Source organism: Oncorhynchus kisutch, linkage group LG17 (genome assembly GCF_002021735.2).
Source record: "Oncorhynchus kisutch isolate 150728-3 linkage group LG17, Okis_V2, whole genome shotgun sequence".
NCBI lineage: Eukaryota > Metazoa > Chordata > Actinopteri > Salmoniformes > Salmonidae > Oncorhynchus > Oncorhynchus kisutch.
In genome coordinates, this window is record NC_034190.2 from 36,075,920 (window position 1) to 36,092,797 (window position 16,878).

The 16,878-nt window shown below is 44.9% G+C and overlaps 1 protein-coding gene across 1 annotated transcript; it reads right to left on the bottom strand.

The window, feature by feature from the left end:
* Positions 1 to 465: 465 nt before the first annotated feature.
* On the bottom strand, positions 466 to 16,145 carry LOC109907595 (proteasome subunit beta type-2). The gene is made up of 6 exons (XM_020505650.2): positions 15,939 to 16,145; positions 15,095 to 15,217; positions 14,818 to 14,888; positions 1,443 to 1,605; positions 1,160 to 1,209; positions 466 to 659 (listed from the first exon to the last, which is right to left on the bottom strand). The coding sequence occupies exons 1-6, from the start codon at positions 16,027 to 16,029 to the stop codon at positions 555 to 557; spliced, it is 603 nt and encodes a 200-aa protein (XP_020361239.1). The 5' UTR covers positions 16,030 to 16,145; the 3' UTR covers positions 466 to 554.
* Between the last annotated feature and the right edge of the window lie 733 nt (positions 16,146 to 16,878).

Genomic DNA, 16,878 nt, shown 5'->3' on the forward strand with positions numbered 1-16,878 from the left:
AATGTATGGAGTACAACGCACAATATTTTCATTTAGGAATGTAGTTTAGTAAAATAAAAATTTGTCAAAAATATAAATATTAAAGTACAGATACCCCAAACTACTTTAGTACTTTACACCACTGTAGGTAAGAGTCAATAGCCTATTTATATAGTATATAAACATAATACTTAAAATATACTGTGTAAAGAATATACATCTGTAAAATGTCATAATTTATTTGTTACTTAACTACAGTAGAAATAAAGTCACATTTAATTGAGGTACTTTTAGATGAAAGGTCCATCATTATATATTTGTATTCATTATTCATTTCTGGTCATACGGCTTTTCACTTTCTCATGGTCGACAATGCACGTACAAACACAGAGGAGCACACAGACTACATCGTCAACAAGAGTACACAGCCAGAAGGCTGTTCTCTTTATAGGGAAGCCTGAAGAAAGCACTACGAGGACAAAAAGATATCTCAACAGTGCGTCACGTTTTATTGGAACATAAAGGGCAAGGTCTACGGTACAAAAATGTGGGCATTAGGGGTAAGCAGTGAGCGGTCACTTGGCGCCCACAGGGATAAGCTTCTCCAGGTCATGGGTGCCGTCCTTGTCAATCAAACGGACGCTGAAGGAGGGCAGGTTGAGGATGAAGCGGTGGTTCAGCTGGAGTGGAGAGAGGGGGGGGGGGGGTCATGAGTCATAAACCAATGCAAGTGTATAGGAGAAACAAAGCTATATGCATGTTATGGCTGTATGCATGTTATGGCAGTTCTCGCAAAATGTCGTTTTCCTAATATCAAGACATCTCTATTTGACAAATTAAAGTCACATGCACCCGACTGCTGATTGTGATTATCCCATAACATCTCCAAATGTGATGACTTGAAACCAACAAATAGTTTTTATTTTTATTTAACTAGGCAAGTCAGTTAAGACAAGTTCTTATTTACAATGACAGCCTTACAGGGGAACCGTAGGCTAACTGCCTTGTTCAGGGGCAGAATAACTTTACCTTGTCAGCTCAGGGATTCGATCCAGCATCCTTTCGGTTACTGGCCAAACACTCTAACCTCAAGGCTACCCGCCGCCCCATAAAGGTGGTGGTGATGAAGCACAGTGCCGTCATTCAGTTAGCTCTAAACAGGAAAAAGAAAGGAGCTCACCTCCTCAATGCACTTCTTCAGCAGGTCCATGGCTTCATCCCGAGTCAGATCTGAAGCACGAGTGATGAGAGAATTATGGTTAGCTTCACATCCAGATGAAGAAGAACTTAAATACAAGAACTCTTCAATCATTTAATATTAAATCCCGTGAAGAGTGTTGCGAGAGCGAGAGAGAATGGAGCAGAAGATAGTGGGCGACGGAGGCAGAAAGAGGCCAAGAGATAATGAGGCCAATAAAATAGAGGAACAGTAAAAGATGTGGAGAGAGAGAGAGAGATCCCACCTGGTCTGTAGTAGCGGTCGAGGATAGACAGGGTGAGGTAGGCTCCGTGGCCGTGGGCAGCGAAGGGGGCCTTGGCCAGAGCAGACAGGTGATCCATGTAGTAGAGCCCTGGGCCGTCCGTCTCATCAAACCCAGCCAGCAACAGGTTCACATGGTAGGGAGTCTGGTGAGAGAGGAGACGAGGAGGTATGGGTCAGTGAAGACATGGGAAAACAATTGGGATTGTTACGGCGATACTGTCGCCACATCTTGACATTATGGTGTTATGACAACGTTCTCACAATGGGCATGTGATGAAGGACGACACACACAATTACAATTCTTTGTCCGCATTCAAACAACAAAGGTCCTGTTTTCTCTTCCTCTGTTATTATCCTCCGAGGTTGGTGTTACGACATCGACCAATAGTCAGTCCCATAGAGACGAAACGATTTAATAATACACCTTCTCTAGCGATCTCTCTCTACGGTCAGCACACTTAACCATCATTGCACAAGCTGGGTGCCAGACACTAGGAAGCGGCAGTGTGATTAAGAGCACAACAGAAGGCAACTAAAAAGATACCCAGTAGCAAGTTATTTTCAGATTGTTCAAACGTCGCTGCTATTAATGATCAGCTTTGATTTGGAAGTAAACAAAACGGGAGGTAAAACAACAGCAGCACAAGAGAACAGGGAGGGGTGTGAAACTGTCGCAACCTGGAGGGTGGGGGGGTAGATGGGTTGGAGAGGACTGAGGGGGTTAGGTGGGTTGGGAGGGGTGTTGGGGGGGGTGTTGGGGGGGGGGGGGGTCGTGGTGTCACTGGCAGTGTGACATCTGCTGGGAAACGGACCCCCGCTGCTGCCCCCCCCCCCCCACTCCCGCCTTCACCCTATGCCCTGGAGTAATGCCAGGGCTCATTAAAAACTTCTGAAGTAGTCTCCCTCCTTCCCTCTCCCTTAAAATTACTTTTTACCCTTCTAGCCACTCCATTTCAATGAGCTCTTCTCCGCTTTCGCAATTCTCCCCTTTCACCATCCTCCCTCCTTGTTATAATCCCCCTATCAGGACAAATTGAAGTTACAGAAAGCGGTCATGGCGCAGCGCCCTGGATTGACGTTTGACAATTGCGGAGTTTCCTGGTTCAAATGAGTTAAACCCACTGACGCTATGAAACAAACGTTACAATTCAGCAGCTAAGCTTTGCATATGAACCCAGTCCTAGAGGGAGAGCGACACAGTGGATGTCCAATGTGACATCCCCCGAGCTGCAGTAACCTGCTGTCATCTGAACACCTGCCCCAAGTATCAACGTTGTGTACGTGCGAGACCCTTTCTTCGGGGGAAAGAAAGGCTGACTTGTCACGCTCCCTGTGGGTTACGTCTCGCCAGGCCATGCCTGAACTCATTGGTGTCCCCCGGGAAACACCCCAGTGGCGTCACCCACACTCACCCGAGCAACACCAGTCTTACAGGATACCACCCACACTCACGCGAGCAACACCCGTCTTACAGGTTACCACCCACACTCACACGAGCAACACCCGTCTTACAGGTTACCACTCACCCGAGCACCACCCACACTCACCTGAGCAACACCCGTCTTACAGGTTACCACCCACACTCACCCGAGCAACACCCGTCTTACAGGTTACCACCCACACTCACCCGAGCAACACTCGTCTTACAGGTTACCACCCACCCGAGCAACACCCGTCTTACAGGTTACCACCCACACTCACCCGAGCAACACCCGTCTTACAGGTTACCACCCACACTCACCCGAGCAACACCCGTCTTACAGGTTACCACCCACACTCACCCGAGCAACACCCGTCTTACAGGTTACCACCCACACTCACCCGAGCAACACCCGTCTTACAGGTTACCACCCACACTCACCCGAGCAACACCCGTCTTACAGGTTACCACCCACACTCACCCGAGCAACACCCGTCTTACAGGTTACCACCCACACTCACCCGAGCAACACCCGTCTTACAGGTTACCGCCCACACTCACCCGAGCCGTCTTACAGGTTACCACCCACACTCACCCGAGCCGTCTTACAGGTTACCACCCACACTCACCCGAGCCGTCTTACAGGTTACCACCCACACTCACCCGAGCAACACCCGTCTTACAGGTTACCACCCACACTCACCCGAGCAACACCCGTCTTACAGGTTACCACCCACACTCACCCGAGCAACACCCATCTTACAGGTTACCACCCACACTCACCCGAGCAACACCCGTCTTACAGGTTACCACCCACACTCACCCGAGCAACACCCGTCTTACAGGTTACCACCCACACTCACCCGAGCAACACCCGTCTTACAGGTTACCACCCACACTCACCCGAGCAACACCCGTCTTACAGGTTACCACCCACACTCACCCGAGCAACACCCGTCTTACAGGTTACCACCCACACTCACCCGAGCAACACCCGTCTTACAGGTTACCACCCACACTCACCCGAGCAACACCCGTCTTACAGGTTACCACCCACACGCACCCTAGCAACGCCCGTCTTACAGGTTACCACCCACACTCACCCGAGCAACGCCGCCTTACAGGTTACCACCCACACTCACCCAAGCAACACCCATCTTACAGGTTACCACCCACACTCACCCGAGCAACACCCGTCTTACAGGTTACCACCCACACTCAACCGAGCAACACCCGTCTTACAGGTTACCACCCACACTCACCCGTCTTACAGGTTACCACCCACACTCGCTCGAGCAACACCCATCTTACAGGTTACCACCCACACCCACCCGAGCAACGCCGCCTTACAGGTTACCACCCACACTCACACGAGCAACACCCGTCTTACAGGTTACCACTCACCCGAGCACCACCCACACTCACCTGAGCAACACCCGTCTTACAGGTTACCACCCACACTCACCCGAGCAACACCCGTCTTACAGGTTACCACCCACACTCACCCGAGCAACACCCGTCTTACAGGTTACCACCCACACTCACCCGAGCAACACCCGTCTTACAGGTTACCACCCACACTCACCCGAGCAACACCCGTCTTACAGGTTACCACCCACACGCACCCTAGCAACGCCCGTCTTACAGGTTACCACCCACACTCACCCGAGCAACGTCGCCTTACAGGTTACCACCCACACTCACCCAAGCAACACCCATCTTACAGGTTACCACCCACACTCACCCGAGCAACACCCGTCTTACAGGTTACCACCCACACTCACCCGTCTTACAGGTTACCACCCACACTCGCCCGAGCAACACCCGTCTTACAGGTTACCACCCACACCCACCCGAGCAACGCCGCCTTACAGGTTACCACCCACACTCACCCGAGCAACACCCGTCTTACAGGTTACCACCCACACTCACCCGAGCAACACCCGTCTTACAGGTTACCACCCACACTCACCCGAGCAACACCTGTCTTACAGGTTACCACCCACACTCACCCAAGCAACACCTGTCTTACAGGTTATGGCGTAAAAAATACAGTGCTGGAGCTGGCATCGAAAATAACCCTTCCTCCTCATGACACCTAGGAGGCCACCAGGCAGCAGGCTCGTTAAATCCAGCACCTGAACTCAGGCCAAGTCCCAAACACATATGTCTTCAAAAGAACCTCATCACACACACCAGAGAGATGGGGTGTCCAACGGTATTAGGCATTCAACTAAAAAGGAGGATGTATGGTTGTGTCTGGTGATGAACGAAGTGAACCGTGGTAAATCAACCCTGCTCGCTCTCCCTCTCGTCTTCCACGTGCCAGCGCTCGCTCCCCCACTCCTTCCCTCCCCCTCTCTGTGCACCGTGCCCTCCCTCCCACCCTCTTTGCACCGTGCCCCAGGACATGTTCTCTTTATTGGCATTTCCCCTCAATCTGCTGTATTAATTGTTCATCTGTGCTGGAACAGGGGAGTCATGTGCAATATGGCACTAGTAATTATTTGTGCCCGCGCTGTACTTAAAAACAAAAACCCCATATGCAACACTAGCACCAGGCAAACTGTTGCCGTGGCCTTTTTGCTAAATCTTTAAATAAAGCAAGAGGGCTTACTTGTTCTTTGGGATACAACCCAAGAGGCTACATACGACTGAGATAATGGTTTCTAACAGAGAAAGCCTGTAAAGTTCATCACCGCTCACGTTTTAAACAAGAACAGTGGCTGTGCTGTCCATTTTAAGAAAATCGTTTTTGAAATACATAATGCAGTTGACTTCAGGCTGCCCTTCTCTCACACCATTCCTGGTAGGTACACAGCACCCACCCACCCAATGCCAAGCACTATCACCACCACTCATCCCCTGATGTTTTCGCACCACAAGAGACATCCTCTTCGCTTAACAGCTTCGCGACCCTCCCCTCAGGTGGACGAGAGAGAAACATTCAGAAATGTTCCGGAACGTGTGGAAAACGTGTTTATCTAACATCTGTGCATGTCCAAATACTCTGGGGTGGGTGTGAATTGGACAGCACAGCTAAAGGAAGGTGTGGGATGTCGAGGAGAAACTGTTTGGAAGCCCTGCGAGAACTGAGAACAGCGTACGGAAATTCAATATACATTAACAAGGATATATGTACCACAGGGTAAAAAAATATGTTTTTACTGCCTTTGGGCAGGCATGAATTTCTGAATATTTTGTAATGTTATCCAATATCTAAAGCACATATTGAACCAGTAGCAGCCCAACTGTAACACCGACTCTCAATTGCACACGCCCTTCTGTGCCGTGTTGACTTCTGGGCCTAGTTCAAAGCCCTTGGGACTGGCCCCCTTTCTAGCCTCCCTCTCCCACTCCTTCTGCTCCCCCCTCCCTGTGTCCCACATTCCCTCAGCCCAACTAATTGTTTTTTGTAATTATTTTCATCCTTCTGCTATTGTGACAGGCAGGGGCTGCACTACTCCTAACATATTAACCTCGCCGCAACCATATGAGATTGAGAGGGACGGATACGAGGAGACTTGACTCGGATGTCCTTCCCACACTTTCCTTCCAGCACACACACACACAATCGTCATACACACACGTTCAATGCTTCACAACCAGGGAGTGGTAGGACAGGCACCCGATGGGTTGCGTTCTGTTTCTGCCGCAGGTGTTGCCTACCCTTGAGACTGGAGCGACACTTAGGCCAACTCACAACATATTGACAACAGTCTCTGGATCAGTCAAAATAAACTCGTCGCCCACATCTCAGACTGATATAGTAGAGGTACACAACGTAGAGACAAGATGCGTGTAACGTGTGCTACACGAGCGCGTCATGACAGCAGTAGTTTTTATTTTTGAGCTGCTTCGCTGGAAGAGGCAGGCATGAAGAGGCAGGCATTTCCTAGACCAGTTAACCCTACTGTTTCTAGACCAGTTAACCCTACTGTTTCCTAGACCAGTTAACCCTACTGTTTCCTAGACCAGTTAACCCTACTGTTTCCTAGACCAGTTAACCCACTGTTTCCTAGACCAGTTAACCCACTGTTTCCTAGACCAGTTAACCCACTGTTTCCTAGACCAGTTAACCCACTGTTTCCTAGACCAGTTAACCCACTGTTTCCTAGACCAGTTAACCCACTGTTTCCTAGACCAGTTAACCCACTGTTTCCTAGACCAGTTAACCCACTGTTTCCTAGACCAGTTAACCCACTGTTTCCTAGACCAGTTAACCCACTGTTTCCTAGACCAGTTAACCCACTGTTTCCTAGACCAGTTAACCCACTGTTTCCTAGACCAGTTAACCCACTGTTTCCTAGACCAGTTAACCCACTGTTTCCTAGACCAGTTAACCCACTGTTTCCTAGACCAGTTAACCCACTGTTTCCTAGACCAGTTAACCCACTGTTTCCTAGACCAGTCCAGTTAACCCACTGTTTCCTAGACCAGTTAACCCACTGTTTCCTAGACCAGTTAACCCACTGTTTCCTAGACCAGTTAACCCACTGTTTCCTAGACCAGTTAACCCCACTGTTTCCTAGACCAGTTACCCACTGTTTCCTAGACCAGTTAACCCACTGTTTCCTAGACCAGTTAACCCACTGTTTCCTAGACCAGTTAACCCACTGTTTCCTAGACCAGTTAACCCACTGTTTCCTAGACCAGTTAACCCCTGTTTCCTAGACCAGTTAACCCACTGTTTCCTAGACCAGTTAACCCACTGTTTCCTAGACCAGTTAACCCACTGTTTCCTAGACCAGTTAACCCACTGTTTCCTAGACCAGTTAACCCACTGTTTCCTAGACCAGTTAACCCACTGTTTCCTAGGGCCGTCAATGAAAATAAGAATTTCTTCTTAACTGACTTGCCTAGGTAAATAAAGGTTAAATAAAATATATAATTTCATTGTGATATTTTCACACGTCTTAATCCTGGAAAGAATTTTCTGAATGACAGTCAAGTAACCAATAGCTGTTTGACTATCACAACAGTCCCAGTGCTGGAATAAAGGTGTTGGGCGAGGAATGTCTAGAATATTTATGTCTCTCATTCGTTACGCCGGTGAAGACAGCCTGGATCCACATTGGATCTAATATCTCTAGCATATTGATGACCAGTTAACCCTACTGTTTCTAGACCAGTTAACCCACTGTTTCCTAGACCAGTTAACCCACTGTTACCTAGACCAGTTAACCCACTGTTTCCTAGACCAGTTAACCCACTGTTTCCTAGACCAGTTAACCCACTGTTTCCTAGACCAGTTAACCCACTGTTTCCTAGACCAGTTAACCCACTGTTTCCTAGACCAGTTAACCCACTGTTTCCTAGACCAGTTAACCCACTGTTTCCTAGACCAGTTAACCCACTGTTTCCTAGACCAGTTAACCCACTGTTTCCTAGACCAGTTAACCCACTGTTTCCTAGACCAGTTAACCCACTGTTTCCTAGACCAGTTAACCCACTGTTTCCTAGACCAGTTAACCCACTGTTTCCTAGACCAGTTAACCCACTGTTTCCTAGACCAGTTAACCCACTGTTTCCTAGACCAGTTAACCCACTGTTTCCTAGACCAGTTAACCCACTGTTTCCTAGACCAGTTAACCCACTGTTTCCTAGACCAGTTAACCCACTGTTTCCTAGACCAGTTAACCCACTGTTTCCTAGACCAGTTAACCCACTGTTTCCTAGACCAGTTAACCCACTGTTTCCTAGACCAGTTAACCCACTGTTTCCTAGACCAGTTAACCCACTGTTTCCTAGACCAGTTAACCCACTGTTTCCTAGACCAGTTAACCCACTGTTTTCCTAGACCAGTTAACCCACTGTTTCCTAGACCAGTTAACCCACTGTTTTCCTAGACCAGTTAACCCACTGTTTCCTAGACCAGTTAACCCACTGTTTCCTAGACCAGTTAACCCACTGTTTCCTAGACCAGTTAACCCACTGTTTCCTAGACAGTTAACCCACTGTTTCCTAGACCAGTTAACCCACTGTTTCCTAGACCAGTTAACCCACTGTTTCCTAGACCAGTTAACCCACTGTTTCCTAGACCAGTTAACCCACTGTTTCCTAGACCAGTTAACCCACTGTTTCCTAGACATAAACCACTCCAACAGTTTAACCCACTGTTTCCTAGACCAGTTAACCCACTGTTTCCTAGACCAGTTACCCACTGTTTCCTAGACCAGTTAACCCACTGTTTCCTAGACCAGTTAACCCACTGTTTCCTAGACCAGTTAACCCACTGTTTCCTAGACCAGTTAACCCACTGTTTCCTAGACCAGTTAACCCACTGTTTCCTAGACCAGTTAAACCCACTGTTTCCTAGACCAGTTAACCCACTGTTCCTAGACCAGTACCCACTGTTTCCTAGACCAGTTAACCCACTGTTTCCTAAGACCAGTTAACCCACTGTTTCCTAGACCAGTTAACCCACTGTTTCCTAGACCAGTTAACCCACTGTTTCCTAGACCAGTTAACCCACTGTTTCCTAGACCAGTTAACCCACTGTTTCCTAGACCAGTTAACCCACTGTTTCCTAGACCAGTTAACCCACTGTTTCCTAGACCAGTTAACCCACTGTTTCCTAGACCAGTTAACCCACTGTTTCCTAGACCAGTTAACCCACTGTTTCCTAGACCAGTTAACCCACTGTTTCCTAGACCAGTTACCCACTGTTCCTAGACCAGTTAACCCACTGTTTCCTAGACCAGTTAACCCACTGTTTCCTAGACCAGTTAACCCTACTGTTTCCTAGACCAGTTAACCCACTGTTTCCTAGACCAGTTAACCCACTGTTTCCTAGACCAGTTAACCCACTGTTTCCTAGACCAGTTAACCCTACTGTTTCCTAGACCAGTTAACCCACTGTTACCTAGACCAGTTAACCCTACTGTTTCTAGACCAGTTAACCCACTGTTTCCTAGACCAGTTAACCCACTGTTTCCTAGACCAGTTAACCCTACTGTTTCTAGACCAGTTAACCCACTGTTTCCTAGACCAGTTAACCCACTGTTTCCTAGACCAGTTAACCCCACTGTTTCCTAGGCCGTCAATGAAAATAAGAATTTCTTCTTAACTGACTTGCCTAGGTAAATAAAGGTTAAATAAAATATATAATTTCATTGTGATATTTTCACACGTCTTAATCCTGGAAAGAATTTTCTGAATGACAGTCAAGTGACCAATAGCTGTTTGACTATCACAACAGTCCCAGTGCTGGAATAAAGGTGTTGGGCGAGGAATGTCTAGAATATTTATGTCTCTCATTCGTTACGCCGGTGAAGACAGCCTGGATCCACATTGGATCTAATATCCCTAGCATATTGATGTTGATCATCTGTTCTCCGCTTGATTTTCAGCAGGGTGTCGTCAGATTTAACAGAGAAAGCGTCAAGGTAATGAGTTTGTGTTTTCGTGTGTTGGTGCCTTCGATTAGACACGGAGTATACTGTGCGCAATCATAGACTATTTCGCAACACCCAACGTTATTCCTATTAATTATTATGTATATAAAGATGACAAATTACATAGCCTAGTAGATCTGGTAATGAAATAACTTGACAAATACATGTTGGTTTCCATGTTACATCTGCAATTTTAAAAACAATACAAGGGGCTTGAAGTAGCCTAGGCTGCTTGAACTTGTTGGAGCTCAGAAATTCATGTACTGGAACAGACATACCTTGAAAATCAGACATTTCCTAAAGTTGGTGCTTGAGAAGTCCTTGTAATTATTGTAGCCAATAGGGTCTCCTGCTCCCCTATAATTATTTGCGATTTCATTTTAATATTTTTGGGGGGAGAGATGTGGCCACTGGTTGATTCTATTGAAAGGTGTAGCGCTACTCTGTTGCGGTAAAACTATGTGTAGTTTTGAGGACGACAACATCGAATGCTGGCTTTAACTTGGCTTCCTATACAAATCCCTCCATTACAAAAGGGAACAAGGTTTTTGGTTGGTTGCTCATTAAAAAAACAGCGATGGTGAGATTAATGCTACAGCTATTCGTGGCTTTATGATGTGTGCCTGTGTCGGCCACATAGGCTACAGAAAAATCTCCATGCATGTATCCAATTTATTTAGTCAGGCAATTCCACATTCTCACATAATTTTAAATGTAATAATAATTTGAATATCAATGCATTGACAAGGCCTACAAAATGCATTATTCTTAAAGTGGTAAGGGCCTACTTTTTTAAACACTTTTTTTAGGGGGGGGGGGTCTATATGAAGTCTTATGTACAATTATATAAAAATTACAATTAAGTGCTTGAAGACGTCCTTGAATTGGACTTGCCACTCTCTGTATGAGCCCTGCTTAAAGGATGTATAATCCTAGGCCTATGTTGTTGCATAGGTGGCGTTATGGGCAAATGTGCATATATTCCTCTAAGTACACGTGTGGACCTGGATAAAAGTCTGTTTTATTTATCCTAATGTCACACATTGGCCCCATGATTTATAGAAAATCCCTATGCAAAGCCCTCACTCACTCAGACACTTACTCCAGCGTACCTGCAAGCTGGAAATCTTTGCCTGTGTGTGTTTCGGCTACCTGCTCCTCTAAAGCATTAGGCTACTGTACTGACGTTACAAGCTTGATTCAGTAGACAGGGAGAGAGCTTTTGATGAGCTAGAGATGTATGGATTAACTTGTTCAATGCTAGTTAAGGATACTATAGGCCTAGTTATCACATTTCACATTGGATTAATTAACTACAACAAGGCAAAGATGTGTTTTTAATTCTGGTGCGCTCTGCACACATAAGCTCGTTAGCTAGCTACCTCGCTCAAGCTCGTTAGCTAGCTAGCGCTCAAAAGGCATTCAAAGTTCCTCTATAGAAACAGCTCCTAAGTATAACTCTGTGGACCTTATTCATATAATACGTCATAACAAGATGCACAGCGCTTCAAGCCGCCTTCTCTACCCTCCCTCGAGCCATTTGCTACACGTCTATCATGCATGTAAACAACTAGCTTGTCTGAATGATAAGCACTGATTGGTGAAGTAATGCAATGAGCAAAAAGTTAAATACTGTTGATTTCACAGGTTACAAAACCTACGATATAAGCCAGTACTTTTTTTTGTTGTTGCTGGTCAGAACATTGTAATGAATTTTTTTTGGGGGGGGGGGGGGGGGTTCTGTTCAGAACTAAACGATTGGAAAATTATTTTGGTTCCAACCAGTTTAAAACATTTCAATATCTTTGGCTTTGTCATACGCACTGGGGGTCGCAAGACTTCGAATGCAATTCTGATTTTCTTTCTCAAATGACACTGATAATTCGGGGCGGTCTCTGTATAAATGTCGCCGGACACACACCAATCCTCGGGTTTGACAGTCAAACTATCACTTAAATTTCAGTCAACTGTTGTCACTGTTGGTATCCTACTGTGGGTCGTGTTTCATTGAAGATAAGCAAAAAAAATTGAATAAATCAATTTTCCGCGATGGCAGCCTCCTGAAATAAACATCCACCATTTCTAAATATAGATGGGAGCCTTACAGGCTGACTACACAGCTTGAGACGCATGCGTGAGCGTCGCAAAATAAATGTAGCAATCTATATTATTCAATTATTGCACCCACACTGCTTGCGCGCGCCAACGAGAGTATGCATTGCCACGGGCTAAAACAGAAGTCAGTTCTATTTGTGACGCAGATCGCGCTGCAAGTCCTGCCTCTCCCATCTCCTCATTGGTTTCTAGAAGCAGGTACCCACGTGCCATCTCCTCATTGGTTATACCCACGTGGGTGTCTGAAAGATGAACGAGGTCAGTGGCGCTAATGCACCTAATTTCTTAAAGTTGCAAATCGCAATATAAAGTCAAGAGAAGAAAAAGCCTGGAAGGAAGAGAGATGACTAGAAACGATTCAATTGACCGTTTTTGTGTGGATTAATTGGCGGAGTAGAGAACCTTGTGCATTTCAGGTAAAATAACTAAATGTTTATATCCCAGGACAAATTAGCTAGCAACAGCAAGCTAGCTAAACAGGACAAATTAGCTAACAACTGCAAGCTAACTAGCCAAATTGCCATAAATGTTTAATGCTTTTCAACCTGTCCCCAAATTAATATAATTGGTTCAGACTTTGTTTTCGATATTTCAACCTGCATAGTATCCTGATCGTGTCTGGTGTGGGGGGTACAAAATCAACATGTGCGCGGTCGGTTTGGTCAGCATGTTAGTTTTAATAGGACATGCAACCTCATCTCCCCCCTCTAACGCAATTGATATCAAAGTGATAATAGATTTTTATTTTACCAGGTAAATTGACTGAGGACACATTGTCATTTACATCAACGACTTGGGGAATAGTTACAGGAGAGAGGAGGGGGGATGAATAAGCCAATTGGAAACTGGGGATGATTAGGTGACCTTGATAGTATGAGGGCCAAATTAGGAATTTAGGCATGATTGACTAAACAGTGTTGTGTTTTTCTTTCTGTTTTGGCGACCGCCATATTAAAACGCAACATTCCAAAATGTAGCCATCTGTGTCATGTTTGTTTTCCTCTAACCAATGATGTAAATATATTCAGTTTCCATGTGTTTTTTGCTTTGTGGAAGTTTCAACAGTGCCCCCCCCCCCCCCTCCAATCAATCAATCAGTCATTTATTGCCAATTGACAAAATAACAGGGTTTTTGGTGCGTGTGCAGTTTATAAGGTGTTCATAAAAATGTATGTGTAGATAATACATTTTATGTTTAAGTTTTCAATATATAAAATGTTCTGCATATTAGATATTGACTTGGACACTTAAACTGTTTTGACATTAGGCTATTTATCAATATGTCGTGTCAACAGGAAGTGGCATCATTTTCAATTTAAGTTTTAGGAATATATACTGAACAAAAATATAAAACGCAACACGTAAAGCGTTGGTCTCATGTCTCATGATCTACAATAAAATGTCCCAGAAATGTTCCATATGCACAAAAGGCCTATTTCGCTCAAATTGTGTGCACAAATTTGTTTACATCCCTGTTAGTGGGCATTTCTCCTTTGTCAAGAAAATCCATCCACCTGACAGGTATGGAATATCAAGAAGCGGATTAAACAGCATGATTATTACACAGGTAAATGCCCACTAAAATGTGCAGTTTTGTCACAACACAATGAAACAGATGTCTGAAGTTGAGGGAGCGTGCAATTGGCATTCTGACTGCAGGAATGTCCCCCAGAGCTTTTGCCGGGGGGGGGGGGGAGTACATTTTCATTTATCTGCCACAAGCCCCCTACAACGTCATTTTAGAGAATTTGGCAGTACGTCCAACCGGCCTCACAACCGCAGACCACGTGTAACCACACCAGCCCCAGACCTCCACATCCGGCTTCTTCACCTGCGGGATCGTCTGAGACTAGCTGATGAAACTGAGGAGTATTTCTGTCTGGAATAAAGTCCTTTTGTGTGTGTGTGGGGTGGGGGGGATCACTCCAATTGGCTGAGCCTGGCTCCCCAGAGGTTGGATTTCACATAACTGGGCAGGGGTGCAGCCATGTGTGGGCCTGGGAGGGTATAGCACAACCCCTTGGGAGCCAGGCCATGGCTGCGCCCCTGCCCAGTTAGGTGAAATCCATAGATTAGGGCCTAATTCATTCCTTTCAATTACCTGATTTCCTTATATGAACCTAAACTCAGTAAAATCGTTAATTATTGCATGTTGCGTTTATATTTTTGATCAGTATAACTTGAATTTTCAACATTAACTTCCAATAGTATTGTATTTATTCAGGTAAAAACTGCTGAATGAGTCCAACAATGTGCTGTGATTGATTTATGTTGATGACATACCAGAAATCACCAAAATAGGTTTGCTCAGCCAAGACACTGGCTAAGTGGCAATAGCACAGAGCAACTTTGGAGTATTGCAGTACAGTATGCTAGGCTACATTGGAAATAAATAAAAGCATTGGTCCACATTAAATAATTACCCTGCTTCGAAGGTAGTCTGCAAGGTTCTTGCGTGTGAAGTTGGCTGCTGCTGTTGGACTGAGTTCATAACCTGAAAGAGTCCAAATGAAAGGAAAGACCCATCAGATGTCACCATGGGGTAGACATTCATAAATATGGGGGAAAACATTCATAAATAAATATACAAACAATATTCACAATGAGTATTGAATGTACATATGTCAGTAGCGGTGGCATGAGTAGTACTAGGCCATCTTCATTTTGACACCAGAGAGAGAAGAAATGGGTGGCACTTACCATTCCTCATTTTGTATAGCTGAATATTCTTCTGAATATACTCTGCAAACTGCACTGTGTCTCCTGCCTCTCCCACACATAGCAACAGAATCTTATCGCTCAGCTTGAACATCTTGTCCTGGTCTGAGGGCGATAGACATGGTGTTAGTTATTTAATCAAATACGCACTCCAGTGACATGTTCAACATGACGTATGGAAATAAATCCAAATAATACATTCTTGAAGTTAGTTTGATTACAAATATCTCTACTCGTTCAGACTTTTCTTACTTTGAGGAAAATATTGCAAGTCATTTTGATAATAATCTGGGCCTGCTAGTGTGTGCGCTCCTTGCTGACTTTCACTTTCACAATTGAATGAAGGGAGTTAGCTAGATGGCTAGCATTTTTAGGTAGCTAGCGCAAATCTGCTTAGGGTTTGTGGACATGCAAGTTAACAAGCTTACTAGCTCTTCCAACACAATTGTTAGCAAACAAACGGTGATAACTGGAGGCCAAATCAATTCGGTAGCGAGTGTCCGCTTTTCTGATCTCGACTCATTGGCCAGGGAGGAAGCTTCCTAGCTGATTAGCTCACATAGATTCTAGCTAGTTTGCTAAACTACTGTTATCTCATAACATGTAAACTAGCATGCTTAGCTAACTAGGTAACAACAATTATAATTAATGTTTCATTAACGTTATATGATTCAAAACTGAAATGTGTGAGAAAAATATTTAGGCCATTTTGCTGATTTTACAAATGAGTTCATGGCTAACAAAAGCAGGCTAAATAACGTTAGCTAGCTGGCTAATTTAGCGACTAGCTAACTGCAAACGAGCAATGACTAGCAAACGAGCATACCCTGTTTCATCTTAACGATGCTGTGGGCTGCAACATTATCAGCAGCAACTAGGACAAAGTCTTGTCCCTGAATTCCGATCAAATATTCCATACTGTAACTTCCGAGTAACAATTTTGAAGTAAAGTTTTGCCTGAGGAACAACGCAACCTCGTTCGTTTCCTCAGATTACACAGCAAAACTTGAATGAGAGGCGCATAATGTTGACGTCATGAAATATGACGTTTTTCTCCTTCTCATATGACAAAGGTCTGGGGGTTTCCACTAGTTACCACAGCCACAAAGTCAGAAATGATTGAAAACAAAAAAACATTAATTTCAGGTTAGGGTTAGGCATAAGATTAGCAGTGTGGTTAGGGTTAGACTTAAAATAATATTTTAGGAAGATAAATTGTAGAAATGGGCGAGGTTTACGACTTTGTGGCTGTGGTAACTAGTGATGACCCAGGTCTGGGTGCTGCCACTGAAAGTCTACTGCAAATGATTGTGGTACAATCTACTGTATCTCTGGAATATACAGACTACTTAATTGTATTGAATTAAATTGGGATGTTTAATAGCCTAAAGCAAGATCAAAGAACAAAGACACATAAAAAAACGGTTGAACACAGACAGAAAGAGACACACACACACACACACACACACATTCTGCATAAAAGCAAAATTATTTTTTTATAATACATCTTAGATTGTATAATGAATTTGTCCTTTTATTGAGTATGATTTCCGTTTGCTTTGGTTTTCAAGTGGGATTGCTCGTTCAGTTTGTTTGGTCCAAACCTCCCAACTCTGTAGCCTGCTGAATGTCCGGTTAGAAAATGATCAACACACAGGTTAGAAAGCCATAAACACACAATTTGCAGATGCATTTAAACTGCTTGCAGAAAGTCTTAGCATTACTCATCATTCGTTTTCTGTCTTTTTCTGTCTATCTGGGCTTTG